The 13775-nt window shown below is 41.7% G+C and overlaps 1 protein-coding gene across 2 annotated transcripts in view; it reads left to right on the plus strand.

Moving 5' to 3' along the window:
• Nucleotides 1-13775, plus strand: part of agap3 (ArfGAP with GTPase domain, ankyrin repeat and PH domain 3) — a 118216-nt gene that overhangs the window by 80480 nt on the left and 23961 nt on the right. For both annotated transcript variants that reach the window (XM_080907581.1, XM_080907580.1), the window contains exons 12-13: nucleotides 4533-4682; nucleotides 10576-10731. In XM_080907581.1, the coding sequence (XP_080763707.1) occupies nucleotides 4533-4682; nucleotides 10576-10731 (306 nt within the window). The remainder of the gene's footprint in view (nucleotides 1-4532; nucleotides 4683-10575; nucleotides 10732-13775) is intronic.

The following is a 13775-nucleotide window of genomic DNA, read 5'->3' on the forward strand; positions in this document are numbered from 1 at the left end:
TAGAGAGGAAGCCCGTGATTGGATTTAGGGGTTAGGATTAAGAGTAATTAATACTAATTAGCAGAGTGATCCCCGAAGGGAGGTGGGGTCCTTCGTCAGCTGTGAAATGGGCACAGTGTTTCCATCATTCAGGCTAAAGCTAACTGGCTGAGAGTGGGTTCAGTGCCAAAGATGTGCCACCAGGGACCGTTAGGACTGTCCGGGCAGGTTACTTTCAAATGTGGCCAAGGTGCTGCCACAGCTGAATGAGTTAATCAGTCACAAGCAGAAAGATGTAGGAGTTTACAGAGCGCAGGACAGGAGATCAAGGTTGTGTCATCCTGCAAAGTGTTGACCTTGAGTGCAGGGTTGAGGAGAGTCGTCTGAGTGGACGAAGGGCGGTGAAAATCAGGCCAGATAAGGTTTTGGGGAGAATAAAACCCACCACCAACTGGGTTTTTTTCTTTCTTGTTGTTAACGCAAAAGTGTTGTTTTCACCTGATAATCATTTCTTGGAAAAGACTCATCAATGATGAATTCCCAACATTTTCAGTTTTCATCTATGTCTGCATCAGGGAACAATGTGAGAGAGATTTGCCTTAATCTCCACTTAGGAAAAGAAAGGTTACAAATCACATCAGGTCTCTCTCCGGGTGGAGGACCCTCTTCTGATTATGCGATCGGGATTTTGATTTCATTAGACATGCAATTGATGAAGGGAACAAAGGGGTAATTTTTCATTCACAGCGTCCAAATCACAAGCCTTGTCTTTGCCTTTGGTAATTCATTCATTCCTTAGATCTAAAGACCTTTATAATCACTGGGAGAAGAGGGATAGCAACCGGGAGAAGGAGGGGCAGAGTGGATGGGGGGAGATAGGAAGATGAAGAGGAGAGGTTGAGAAGACAGAGAGTAAATGTGGGAACGCACGCGCCCGCGAGTTTGCCAAGCGGCCAGGTTTAATTCCTTTGCTGGGTGCTGAGCGGAACCATTTTAAATATGATCCTCCCTGTTAACATGCGTCCTGCCGTGTCACCAGCGACAGATACATTGTATCAAAGTATTAATGGGCCCAGTCACTTTTAATCAATCCTCTGGGAGGGAGAGATGCGCTCACCACAAGGGAGGAAAAGGAGAAAAGTGTTTCGCCCATTCCCTCCCAGCTCTGCGCCATGATTTGTCTCCAGCTTATATAGTGCTACAGAACTAAGAACCACACACTCCCTAACTAACAGGCCAGTAACAACTTCGGCAAGTTGAAATATTTCCCAATCTCTTCAGTCTGAATCCCTCAACCCTGTTGGGTAAGCGAAAACCATCTCCCATATTCCAAATGTGCTTAGCTTAATTATCTAAAAGTGAATGTTGTTTCTCTAAAGTTGCTTTATTGCAACACGGAAGTGCTGCTGGGGATCCCTCTGAGATCCACTGAGAGAGTTAATTGTTCGTATCGAGATCTGTTTTGTCAATAGAAATAGACGTCATCAGATGGAATCTGAAAAGGAGCTGAAATGGAGAAGAAAGCATCCGTAAAAATGTCTATTTCCAAAGATAATACAGGCTGTACTTTCATACACAAGGGCTAAAATCAATATTTTAATGTTAATTTGTTGCGTACAGTTTAAGAAATCATTGTATAAAATGCATAAGTCTGAATGCAAATGCTGTAGTGACTTGTGATTGGATTAGGAGCCGCAGTATGAGAGGCGAAGGGGGACGTCTGGGCGTTGGTCATGATGATGATGGTGGTGGTGGATTACACAGCCGCAGATGATGTGTTGCTCGGCCCACATTAGCATGAATGCTTCATTATCTCACTACTTGTACATAATGGGAACAACTCCACGGAGGGGTCAGGCCTCGTCACGGCTCATCAGCCCACTGACGGCCCGGCCTAAAGAGAAATGAGAAGCAAGGCAGAGCTGCTCCCCGCTAATCCATCGCCTGTACTTAACACCCGAGCCTTGGATCGCCTGCAGTAGAAACTATATGGCTTTTGTTATCTCTTTTTACACATGACAATAAAGTCCACAGTGGGGTTTTTTCTGTGAAGAGTTTAAGCAGGAAATGAACAAAAGTTAAATGTTTAGCGTGCTTTCTTTATAAGAGAATCAGTGTCAGAATGTGTTGAAGAAAAGTAGCAATTTGTTTTGTTTTTTGGTGATATTTTTTTAATAAGTAGATGCAGTGGTAAAAGAATTATAGTCTAACAGATAGCAATATTCCAGTATAATAATGCCCCATTACAAATTAAATTATAATGTAATAATATAAGTAGATCATTATGGTACATAGCACAGTATTTTTAATGACTGTGCAGAAGGGTGGTTTAATCTATAGAAATGCTATTATTCTAAGCTTAATGAGGAAAGCTGTCAAACAAATAAAGCTGGGCAAAAAATGTAACATCCCAGTAGTCTAATATTTAGAACTAAGCAGTCTTTGTTCATCCGGATTTGCTTATTTTACTGTTTATATTTCATGTAATGTCAACATAAATGGCTGCAATGGTTTTTCATAGAGACTTAAACAGCGACTGGACAGAATGAGGCCTCAAACTGGGGTTTTAGTTCACCCACAATTCAAAATAAATCCAGTTATATTGTCAATAATCATTAATTACTAATATTTTGTATTGTCTATGACACCAAAATCCGTGTGAGAGATTTCCAATTGAGTATTAATCCCTTGAATCTCAGTTTGAGTCATAATGTTTCGTCATTGTCAGTCCACCGTAGTGCCACTGTTAAATCTATAAAATGTAAAGGAGTCGGGCCTGGCTGGAGCTTTGAGTACAGTGTTCTTTTAATGCCACAAGCTGATTATTTCTCCACTGTAATTACATTATCCTCCCCTTTATGCAGGAGTGGTCTCTGGGGACTAATGGATACAGCCATGTATAATTCATTAATCATTAGCATCCAATTTGACAATTAGACATGATTGTTGAATTTTAAATATAAATCGAAGTTGCCTTGGAGTTATCTAATCCTTCCCCCCCCCCTCTCCTCTCTATTTTAAGGTATCACAGAGTGAAACTTTGCACTCTGTGAATTAAAACACATTTTGAATAGTGGAAAAATGGATTTTCTGTTACAAATGCCTCTAACTTTAAACAGTAACACTAACGTTGGCTCTGGGAAATAACATGCAGTGGTGCACTGCTGTCCAAAATCACATAATAATAAAAAAACACTTACCAAGAGCAAATGTATAGAAGTCAGAGCTTTTTAAAAAAAAACTATATAATTTATGCGGCACGTTTTTGGAAAACAAAGTTTCACATTTTCTTTTCAATTCTCCTACTCCAAGGCTCTCCCCCTCCCCTCCTCCCCCCCTCCTCCTCCTCCGCTCTGATTTCAGCATGCTAATTTAGTCGGTGCTCCTCAGCATGATTCCCTCGCTCTCTCTCCCATTCTTGCTGCGATTCTGCTCCCTCCCCTCTGGGACCTGAAGATTAATATTCCTGGGCCCAACAAGATAATTACTGATACTAATTAGACATGATTATGTGAATTTGATACACTTATTACTCTAGATAATGAGTAGGACATATTATCCTAACAAGCACCCGTGCCGCTTAGTTTACTTTACACACGAGCCACACACTATATTTTCTGTTATTGTCACCTCAATCAGAAACTGATATTCTCTTGTAATTATTAAATAAAGGGCCTTGATGTGTGTTACCTGTAAGATGAGGAAGCTTTGTCAAGAAAATCAGAAAATTGTGTTGATTTCCATAACAAAACCTCTGATGTTTTAACCTTCTAAGTGCCAGTGTGATATCTATTGGCCTTATTAAACTGACTTGTTTTTACAATGTCATGCAGCATGTGTGTGTGTGTGTGTGTGTGTGTGTGTAGACGCCCACGCTACTTTTAAGTAGCACTTACTTTCCGTTACTTTTATTTATTATTTATTTTTTAGAACATATTTTCATGTCACATGAGAGATTCCCATTCATCAGATTAACTGTCGGAGCTGTATTTTCCACCTCCGACAGTTAATCTGATTCCGCTCACATGACTGGAAGCATATCGATGAGTTTTTCAGAGTAGTTAGGACGTGTTGTAGGAGCTACTCACGAGCAGGAGGGAAGGACCCCACATGGTTCAGCCTAGCCCATGAATTAGTAAAGAGAGCCAGGCGTCCGTGGCTTGCCTGATTGGAAGTTAGGGGGAGAACGCCTACTGACGCCAGTGGAGATCGATGTGGCAGTCAGAGGGATGAGGCGAGATAATTAGCGTTCAGAGTGTATCTTGTTAATTAAGGGCTAATTAGAGGCAGAGGCGGAGGGAGAAGGGTTTTGTGTGTGTGTGTGTGTGTGTGTGCGCGCGCGTGTGTGTGCGTGGGGGGTTGGTTGACAGAGATATGTGCACAAATAGGGTGGCAGCAGTGTTGCAGTGCAGTAGAAACTACCTAAAACTGTTAACTCAATTACATCATTATCCTCTGAGCTTGAAGAAAACAATCCTGCAAGTAAAGAATTCAAACAGCTGTATGCAAAATAAGAAACGAGCATTAATTTTTAATTTTTTTTTATTTTCCAGGCGCTTCTCACTCCAACAGCAGCACATCCCTCCAAACGGGCGGGTCGGCGTTTGGCGGCAGTAAAGATGGCATGCACCAGCGCTCCTTCTCTGTGTCCAGCGCCGACCAGTGGAATGAAGCCATCAACACCAGTACAAGCAGCGGAGCCCGTAAGCCCTCCACCTACGCTTTCTACATCCTCACTCGCCTCCCGAGTTCTTATAATTCGCATATAATTCATTATTGCCACAAAGAACAGAATGTATTAAAATAAACTTAAGGGGACCTGATCCTGAGTTGTGGAGTGATGGAGCTGCCATTTGCTGAGCTTCTTCTGCAGGTGAAACAAGCCTCATTTTCATAATTAGCTGATTAGAGCTGTGATCGCTGTGACCTTTTTGGCTGCTGCTCTTTGATAGAAGCAGCATGTTCAGAGGAGAGGAACGGTGAAGGTTAACTTTCCGCCATCGATGCATCTCCTCTTGCTGCCTCCTTGTCACATTTCGCCCTGTCACTGTACTTGAGTGAAGTAAGAAAATATATTCACCATGTCTGCTGCCCCCCCCCAAATCCCATCCTGTCTTTACCTTCCATCTTACTCTCTGCCCCCCCTCCTCCTTCTGTTTTCCTCTCTTTTTCTTCCGAAGAGGAAAATGAATGCTTTTCGGGGGTACCATTCATCACCAGTTATTTCCCTCTCTTTGTGGTTGGCAGTAAAAAAGCACTTAAATGCACATCAACAGAATAACAGTCATTTCCATGCATGTTTGCACTCTGGTAGTTCTCATTAGCACGGCGGCGGCTCCCCCCCTCCCCATGGGCTCCCAGGGGCCCCGGCAGTTTAAAGAGCGCACTTTACGAGCGCTGCTGGAGTCCAACTGCACGGCCCTCGTGGTTCCGCAGACAAGCCTGTCTCTCATTTGGAGCTGCCAAACGATCAATTCTGCCTGGACGCAGGCACTTCCATCACCCCCTACCCCTGTCTCCCATCAGCAGCATGCCCAAAGCAGAATTACTTAGATTCGTGGGGTCCTCAAATAAATGAGCATGAGTGTGTGTGTGTGTGTGTTCGTGTGTTTGCATGTGTGTGTGTGTGTGTGTATATATATTCTGTATGTGTTCTTGCAGAATTTTTGTGAGTGGCTGTTTGTATGTGATTTTGTTTTCCACAGAGCGTGTTTGCATTATAATGTGTGTGTGTGTGCGTCTGTGGGGATGTTTGTGAATGCGGGTTGGGCGACCGAACTGCAGAGAACAAATAGGACTTCCTAAACATTGTGCTATTGGAAATAAGGAGGCTAGAATTTCCTATTTTCATGTTTGGTAAACTGTAAAGCCTTTAATATTAACATAGCTCATTAACCAGCATCCAGTCTTCAACTAAATCAGATACAATTTGCTCCATTATTTTATTTTCTTCAATTATTTTCATGCTACTTTTAAGGTAACCACAAATGAGCTTGAATGAGGCAAATGAGCTGAAAATAATAGCAGAAGCGATGTGTCAAATGATAGATTATGTTAGAGGAAGAGAAGTGTCTCTGTAATCAGTGCATAGTCAGTGCAGACAGTTAAAGGCTTACGCTGAACGCAGCATCAGAAACTTTGCTGAATATCTTGCCGTTAATGTCTCCTTACAGTTTAAGGACGTGAATTAAAGTAGCGGAGCAGATCTGCAATGTAAAGTGATGCCGGGCTGTCACAACACAAACTTGATTGAAACGCAACCCTCTTATCTTCCTTCCTAATGTGTCTTCAATAATCAATAGAGGGTGTTCCGCAGTAACGGCTGCTCATGTTTTGCCATGTGAATTGACTCCAACCATGCCCAATCACTCCATTATCCTTGGTGAAGGTTGCAGGTTAACATAAAATGTGATTCTGAGATGCAAAAACAGCAGATTGATGATTCACTGGAGAATGAATGCATCTTAGCCAGGTAACCATTTCCATATTATTTAAAGAATGTCCTCATTTGTAAACCTATTGAACGAAGGCAGAAGCCAAGGTAGTAGCATCTCTTGAATATTGAGCGCAGATTTTTGATTAAATCCCGGCCCAATTTTTCTATTGCTTGCATTCATAAAGACACCCATTCTTAATGCACTGGATGCTTGTTTAGATCCTGGTCTCCTTCACGCACCTCAATCTTTGAGCCTGAATTAAAAGCAAGAGGCTCAAACAGTCAATTGATAGGCTGGCTGATGACAGTAACTTAAGTCTTTGTCAATGCGTGAGTGAAAGTCAAAGTCAAAAGACTTCTGCCTTTCAGTGTCACCGATGCCTTGAGCCAGGTCTTAAAACAGGGGAAATTGATTAAGTAAAACTTTACATCATTCAAAGGTTATCTTTTCATGTTTTCTGATATATTTTTGGTTTATAATAATATTTCTAGTTATATTTTATCACATTTTATTTACGTTAAATGTATAAAATTGTTTTGTCAGAAATAAGTGATGCTTACGTGGAACAAAGAGTTGATTAATTAAGAAGTATTTATCAGGTTAACCTGTAATAATTGAAATAATTGTTAATTGCAGAAGGGCTTGTGAGCCGTGTCAGTTTTCATGCCAATATGAAAATATGAATTTTTTGACAATGCTGTGCTGATTATCAAAACCTTAGTCCATGCAAAGTTTGCGTCGCTTCCCTTTTTTTAATCCCTTGTGCTCCAATTTATTTTTGCACCATTGCTAATTTATTTATATAAGAGTGTTTTTTTTCTCTCTTCTGAGTTTGCACATCAGCACACAGGTACTTAATGCACAGATAGCCTTTTCCTGTGGCACTGTGTTTTACACCTTGGCCTCCCAATGCGAGGGTGATGGCATGTGGGGCGTTTGATTTCTACACCAGGCCGTAATGAAGTTTGACATTTAGTTTGGAGAGAGCAGCAGAGCGCGATCAGGCCTTGATTAGTACGCTCTAATTGAGGATAATAAGGGGGAGGCGGTGATTGTTTCTAATTTTTGCCATTAATTGCAGCCGTTGGCTTTGATTGAGGACAGGCAGGGCTGCCATGTCAAGGGGCCTGGCGGAATCATAGTGCTCCTTACCCGGAGCCTCTTGAATAACAATGAAATGACTCCCCCCCCCCCAATTCTCTTCACCCTCTCCCCCCTGCTGCTCACTCTCTCACCATTTTTCATTCTTATTCATTTTGAGCGTAGCGTTGGTAAAGATGTTAGCAGCGCCCTCTGTCTCACCCATGGCCTCCGTTCTGGAGCTGTCATCTCAGTGCTGGGAGTGCAATACACTGTAATCACAGGTTAGCCTCGTACCTACTCTGCTGCCCAGGTGATCTTGGCTGAGTGGGTAAAGAGACTTCTGGTCCCCGGCGTGCTTCATTACCCAGCTTGGTCCTGATGGCCCTCATGCACGCTAACAGCCAGCTAATAATGCCACGGTGAATTCCTCGCTTGCAGTTTGCTTTCAACTTCATAATTGTCAACTTAACAAATTTTAATTAACCTGCCATGCATCATTTAGAGCTGAGAACCACTCAGGGGCTTTATATAAAACTATTATATCTCACACGCTTTGCTATTGTTGCTTAGTGATGTGTGCTGTAGTTTTAAATGTCCTGCTCCTACACCTGAATATCACAAACTTCTTAAAGCCCAGTGGATGCAAACAAAGGGGTGTGTATACCTTTTTACATATATATATGTTTCAGGTGCAGAGCGAGCTGTGCCGGGGTCATTTCCCACAACATTAAGGGCAGAAATTGATAATTAGAGGTGTTTATGACACGGTTGGGCCCCCCTGAGGGGCAGCCCTCCCCTTTAACCTCAAGCGACATTAAACAAATGCTGGCTGTCACTTTGGAGGCAGGTTGGAGCTCGAGTCTTCCACCCGCCATACGGAGCTGTGCTGGCGGGACAGACGCTGGTATGGAGAGGGAGGAGGAAACAGAGGGTGGGGGGTGGGGGGCACATTGGAGGACCCCTGTGCCCCCAGCTGTCTGAGCCAGCTAATGACTCGTCTCAGGGGGGCTGTTGTAAGAGAGCAGGGAAATTGAAACAGACGCCTTGACTAGGAGCTGCTACATGTGTGGCTGCGCGCTGCCATTCAAAACACCAGAGAGCCTAATATATGGGCTCCAGCTCATGCACTAATGTTATGTTTATTAATGTGATGGCATATAATCAATACATTGCTATTTATGCTGAAATATTAAGATTACCTTTAAAGACACTTCTCCTGTTTTCAAACAACTTAGAGATCGTTTTAATGAATTTGTTAATTTTTCCCAGTAATGACTTTACGGTTTGTATACATTAACTCTCATCAAGAATAATTTGGAGGGCAGGCATAATGATGTTCGTCTCAGGTGTCGTTTCCTATATTTTGCCCACACTCGAGCAGTGTATCCCCGATCCTCTGAGCTCCCCCCACCCCCGCTCAGGCATCTTCAGTCCCCCGCTGAGCCCATCTTACTCCTCCAAGACAGCCCCATCTCCCCAAAGGTAATGACCGAATTAGGCCTAATGTTGTACACTGGCTAATGGCACAGTGCCGCACATTATAGCATGTGCAACTGGCAACGACAACAGCAATAATCCCTGAGCCCCTTGTCCTCCTGCACTCCACCCCTGGGGCTGGGACGGTGCACAGGGAAATGAATGGAGTTTGCCACACTACAATGAGCTTTTGATGGGAGACAATGGAGGAGGCTGCCAGCACCACACAGGGTGGTAAGATGAGAGCAATATGGGGCCCATCTACTGGCCCTCCCTCCCTGCTTCCCCCAGGCCCCTGGCCCCCGCTCCCAGATTCATAATGGCATCCGGAGGGGGAAAGAAGGGAAAGTGATGTCAAATGTCAGGAAATCAGAAAGATGGCAAGCTGACATCCCCCTCCTATCGTCCCATCCCTCCTATCCCTTTGCCCAACGGTAGCACAGGTTAATATCACATTTATAAAATCACTTACAAGAAACAAAGCCGACTCTTAGCCCCCTGTCACTCTCAGACAGTCATATAAAGAGCTTTGCCGCAGGCCAACTTAGGTAACCATTTGTTCAGTGATAGCCCCATACCTGTCCTTCAGACCATCTAAAGCTGGAGTTGTTACACAGTTACTTTTAGAGCTCTCGTAGCCATTTTGAACTCCTCCTACTGTAGATGCAATACTGGATTGTGACAAGTCTACATTTACTTTTCATGATATTTTCAATATTGTAAACACTCAGCTGTCATTTCACAGGAATTAACATGGTGCAAACATACTTTTTCACCCTTTTTAGGACGTGATAAAATTATTATTATTATTTTAGCTTCAATCTCTGTTTTTGTAACTCATTGCGTTAACGCTTGCTGTGCCACTAACGTAAGAGTTTTGAGACATGTGTATATCTGCAAAATATTAAGTCTACATTGTCCACACAAAGTCACCTTGATGATATTGATCTGCAAGGGAAAAGTCATTTATGGATACATATGAAGTCATTTTAAATTTTTTAACCCAGCATTCCCTTTTTCATCCATATTCTGCATCTCTTTTTCTAAATGTATCACGCATCATCATAGCAAAAGACAGAAAATCCCGCATGACCTTGTTTTTCTTCACTGTCGCCGTCAAATTTTTCCTTCAGTAGTCGTGAAGTCATTACTCTGTGTATTCGTTGCCTGCAGAAGCTCCAGAAGAAAATCATAATGTCAATTTTTTTTCCCAACATGTCAAATCTAAAACAAAGTTCATCCTCACAGTTCTTGAATAAATCATGATGTTTTTTTTCTATTGTTTGGAAATATTATCTTGACTAGAATTGATTCTGTCTAAAAAAGCAGAACCTTATTCTACACATTTCTATGAGTGATCCACCAATGGGACAGCTGCATTTAATCAGGTTTAAAACGAGCTAAAATTAATAAACATACCTGTCATACTTTATTTGTTTGGTGAGGTTTGATGCCAGTTAGTAGTCAGAACTACGATCATCAAGCTGATGATCATATAGTAAAAATTAAACTTAAAGATAAGGCTGAAAATCCAGAGTGTGTTTTCTTTCGCTGTTCAAAAACAGTAACTGTTTCCCCTTTTATGCTTTTTTTCCCACAGCTAACGGGACGAGTGATCTGACCGGTTCGAGTGTGGGCAGTGCAACGAGTCCTAAACTTGAGCCACCTCCCTCGCCACACGCAAACCGCAAGAAACACAGACGGAAAAAGAGCACAGGCATCACAAAGCCAGATGGCTTATCCGCAGGCAATGAAGGTATGAAAAGTTACAATGCTACATTAGCTAGATGATAAAAGTTGCAGAATGAACAAAAATATATAAATCTTTCAAGTGCTGCACAGGGGACTGACTGGCAAAATACTCACCTACTATTATAGAGACTCAGTTTCATTTTGTGGAGCAAACACACAAAAAAAATTGCGATTGTACATGTACAGTTTGTGTTTCTATGTTTAACACATAGCACCAAATTTACCAGATATGCCATCTAATTCTTTCTCCTTCAAAGTTTTGGTTATTGGTTGCTCTGCACACACACACAGATACATAAAGTTGCACAGATCTAAACAGTAGCCCTAACTGGTAGGCATGAATGTATACAGACAAAAACTATAGAAACTTCTTTGCATCCTTTTACTGTTTTTATTAACATATGTGCTATTCAGTGATCAGATTTAAAATGACTCCTTATAGTCGTCATGGAATAAGTGCATGTAATCTTCTTTATTTTGGCTGAATGTGGCCTATGATACACATAAAGGTGTGTAGTTTTGTATCTCCCTGTGGCCCCCTGCACAGTTCACCCTCAAAGCCTCCATTTATTTTACTGTTGCGTGAATAGCGAATGTGGCCCTCCTCAGCAGGGGAGTGGCAGTCAACTCTCCACCCAATTAATAATGATTCTTCAGTCCAATGATGAATGGACTAGTCTAATTGGATGGCATTGTGAAAACACTGTGGCGCATTTCAGAGGCCATAAAACTGATGTCACCAGAACGGGATGATCAATCAACAAGATTGATACGCTGGATAACAACAACAATGGCATTGACGCCTCCTAAATGGGGCTTAGCATTTATAATCATTATACTTTTTTATCATGGTCTCTGACAGCTTCTCTTTAAAGTCTGAATGGGTCTGCTGACCACATTGTTATATAGAGGGAACATCATCAGCATCACATAGATAAGTGGTATGAGATAAGTGGTGCCCTTTTTATTGCTAGGGTAGTGTGTGGTGACATCGGCTTCTGTAGGGGTAGTCTGGCAGTCTTAAAATATTCTGAGTTAGCCTTCAGAACAGACATCGCTGTTTCCAAAATAGTTGGGACGTTGTATCGAATTGATTTGCAGTCATTTGAAGATTTGTTAAATTCAGAATAGAAATGTTGAAATTGAGACATTTTGCTGTTTTTTGAAATAATATATTTCAATTTGATTTTGTAATACATTTATATATTATTTTTTTATAATGGTCACTATATTTTCAGTGTGTCTGCCGCGCTGTCTTAACACGTGGCATGGTCTCGTTGTCTGGATGGCAGCCATTCTGCTCTAAAACCTGTATTTATCATTAAGCATTATGGTGCCTTCACAGATATATAAGTTATCAGTGCTATCACTGAGGTTAGCTTTATTATATCGATAATGCCACATCCACGATTTGCTAAATAAATTACAAACTGTGTACCATGGTGATGAAATCCCACCTTCCTTGCATTTTTATGCTCTTAATTTATTGAACTATATGCCCACGAAGTCTTTCCGTCTCGTCTCTTGGAGATGTATATTCAATAACGTTCCCAATTAACCTAATTATCTGCGAGCAGATTGTCTTCCATGACGCATGCCCCAATTTTTTTGAACTATGTACTTGGGATCAAATTCAAAATGATTATATACTTTTCAAAAGCAGTAAAATCTAGCAGTTTCAACAGACTATTTTCAGCCTTAAAGTGATTTCCAAAGCAGTGCATTCTGTTTTTATTTACATTCTAAACAGCGATCCAGCTTCCAAGAAATGGGATGAGCTGCTGTGTATCTAATCAAGCATCCTTTTTTTTTTCCAAGGCACCCGTTTCTTCAGTTTTATTTGACATTACTTAGATCTTAATGTATATCTCCTGACAGAATTACACAGTCACATTAAAGTCTTCACTTAGCGATGGCTGGTATTATCGAACCCCTTTATATCTCGGCAATAAGTGTACCACACGGTGCAAGGTTTACTTCAGAGACCGAAGTATAAGAGTAATCAGACAGGAGGAGGCAGATTCTCAATGTTTCTCACATCATCAAACATGCACATTGTTTTCTGTCTCTCTCATTGTTCTCTGCAAGCTTTTCTATTAGCATCAGCTTGTCTGTTCTGCTGAATGCTCTGGAATACAGACGTATCGCTTAAATATTGGATTCACCCAAGTCTGGGATGTGAGTTGTGTCTCCTGTTAAAAGAACAGGAAAGAGAGAGAGGAGAGATGAGGTGGGATCCTTGAATAAATTGCTATCAGTTTATCTCATTTACGGGGCAAATCAGAAGCATGCAATGCAGGCTGAAATTGAATTTTAGTAGTTGTGAAGCATCATAAATCAAAACAGCGTGAGCGTCTTAAGGTGAGAAATCATTTTGGTCAACATGGGACGTGTGGGATGTACATGGGAGCCTGGAGAGACAGTCGCTGCAACATAATTTCCAAATATGGCACTACAGTAGTTAGCGAGGCTTCTCCAAATCACTGCTAAAGTGGAGAGAAATTTAGACTTATGTTAAAACTAAGTTCATTAGTATGAAGATTACAGGCTAAACACTCGGCAGATGGGCTCATACTTTCAAATGGGTTTGAGTCATCCGTTGTACTCTCTTGTAATTTAGCTTTTATTGTGCTTCAAAATGATTTTATTTCAAATTAATGCAAGGCCATGTTTCCACAATCAATTTGAAGCCATATTTGGATAAAGTCAAAACTCTCTGTTACGTCTAATGCGCTGCACTTGCACCAAGAATAGGCACAAGGGACACAGTCCCTAATATCCTATGCACTGTCAGAGCTGTGCGGTGTAATGAACTTCTCATGTGCTTAAAGAATGATGCAGGATGCATGGCGAGACAACTGACAGCCCCGTAATGTGTTTCCCAGCAGCCGCCCGGCGACGAGCTCTCTCGATGTGTCGCTCGCCATAAACCCACTGGAAAATCGATGGCCGATAAAGAGTTGTGTTCAGGGGGAGCCCCCTCTGATTAATGCAGACTGTCAGGGAGCATCATTAATGTATTTCTCTTTTAAAGAAAGTGTATCAAAT

The sequence above is a fragment of the Rhamphochromis sp. 'chilingali' genome (genome assembly GCF_963969265.1).
Source record: "Rhamphochromis sp. 'chilingali' genome assembly, chromosome: 16".
NCBI lineage: Eukaryota > Metazoa > Chordata > Actinopteri > Cichliformes > Cichlidae > Rhamphochromis > Rhamphochromis sp. 'chilingali'.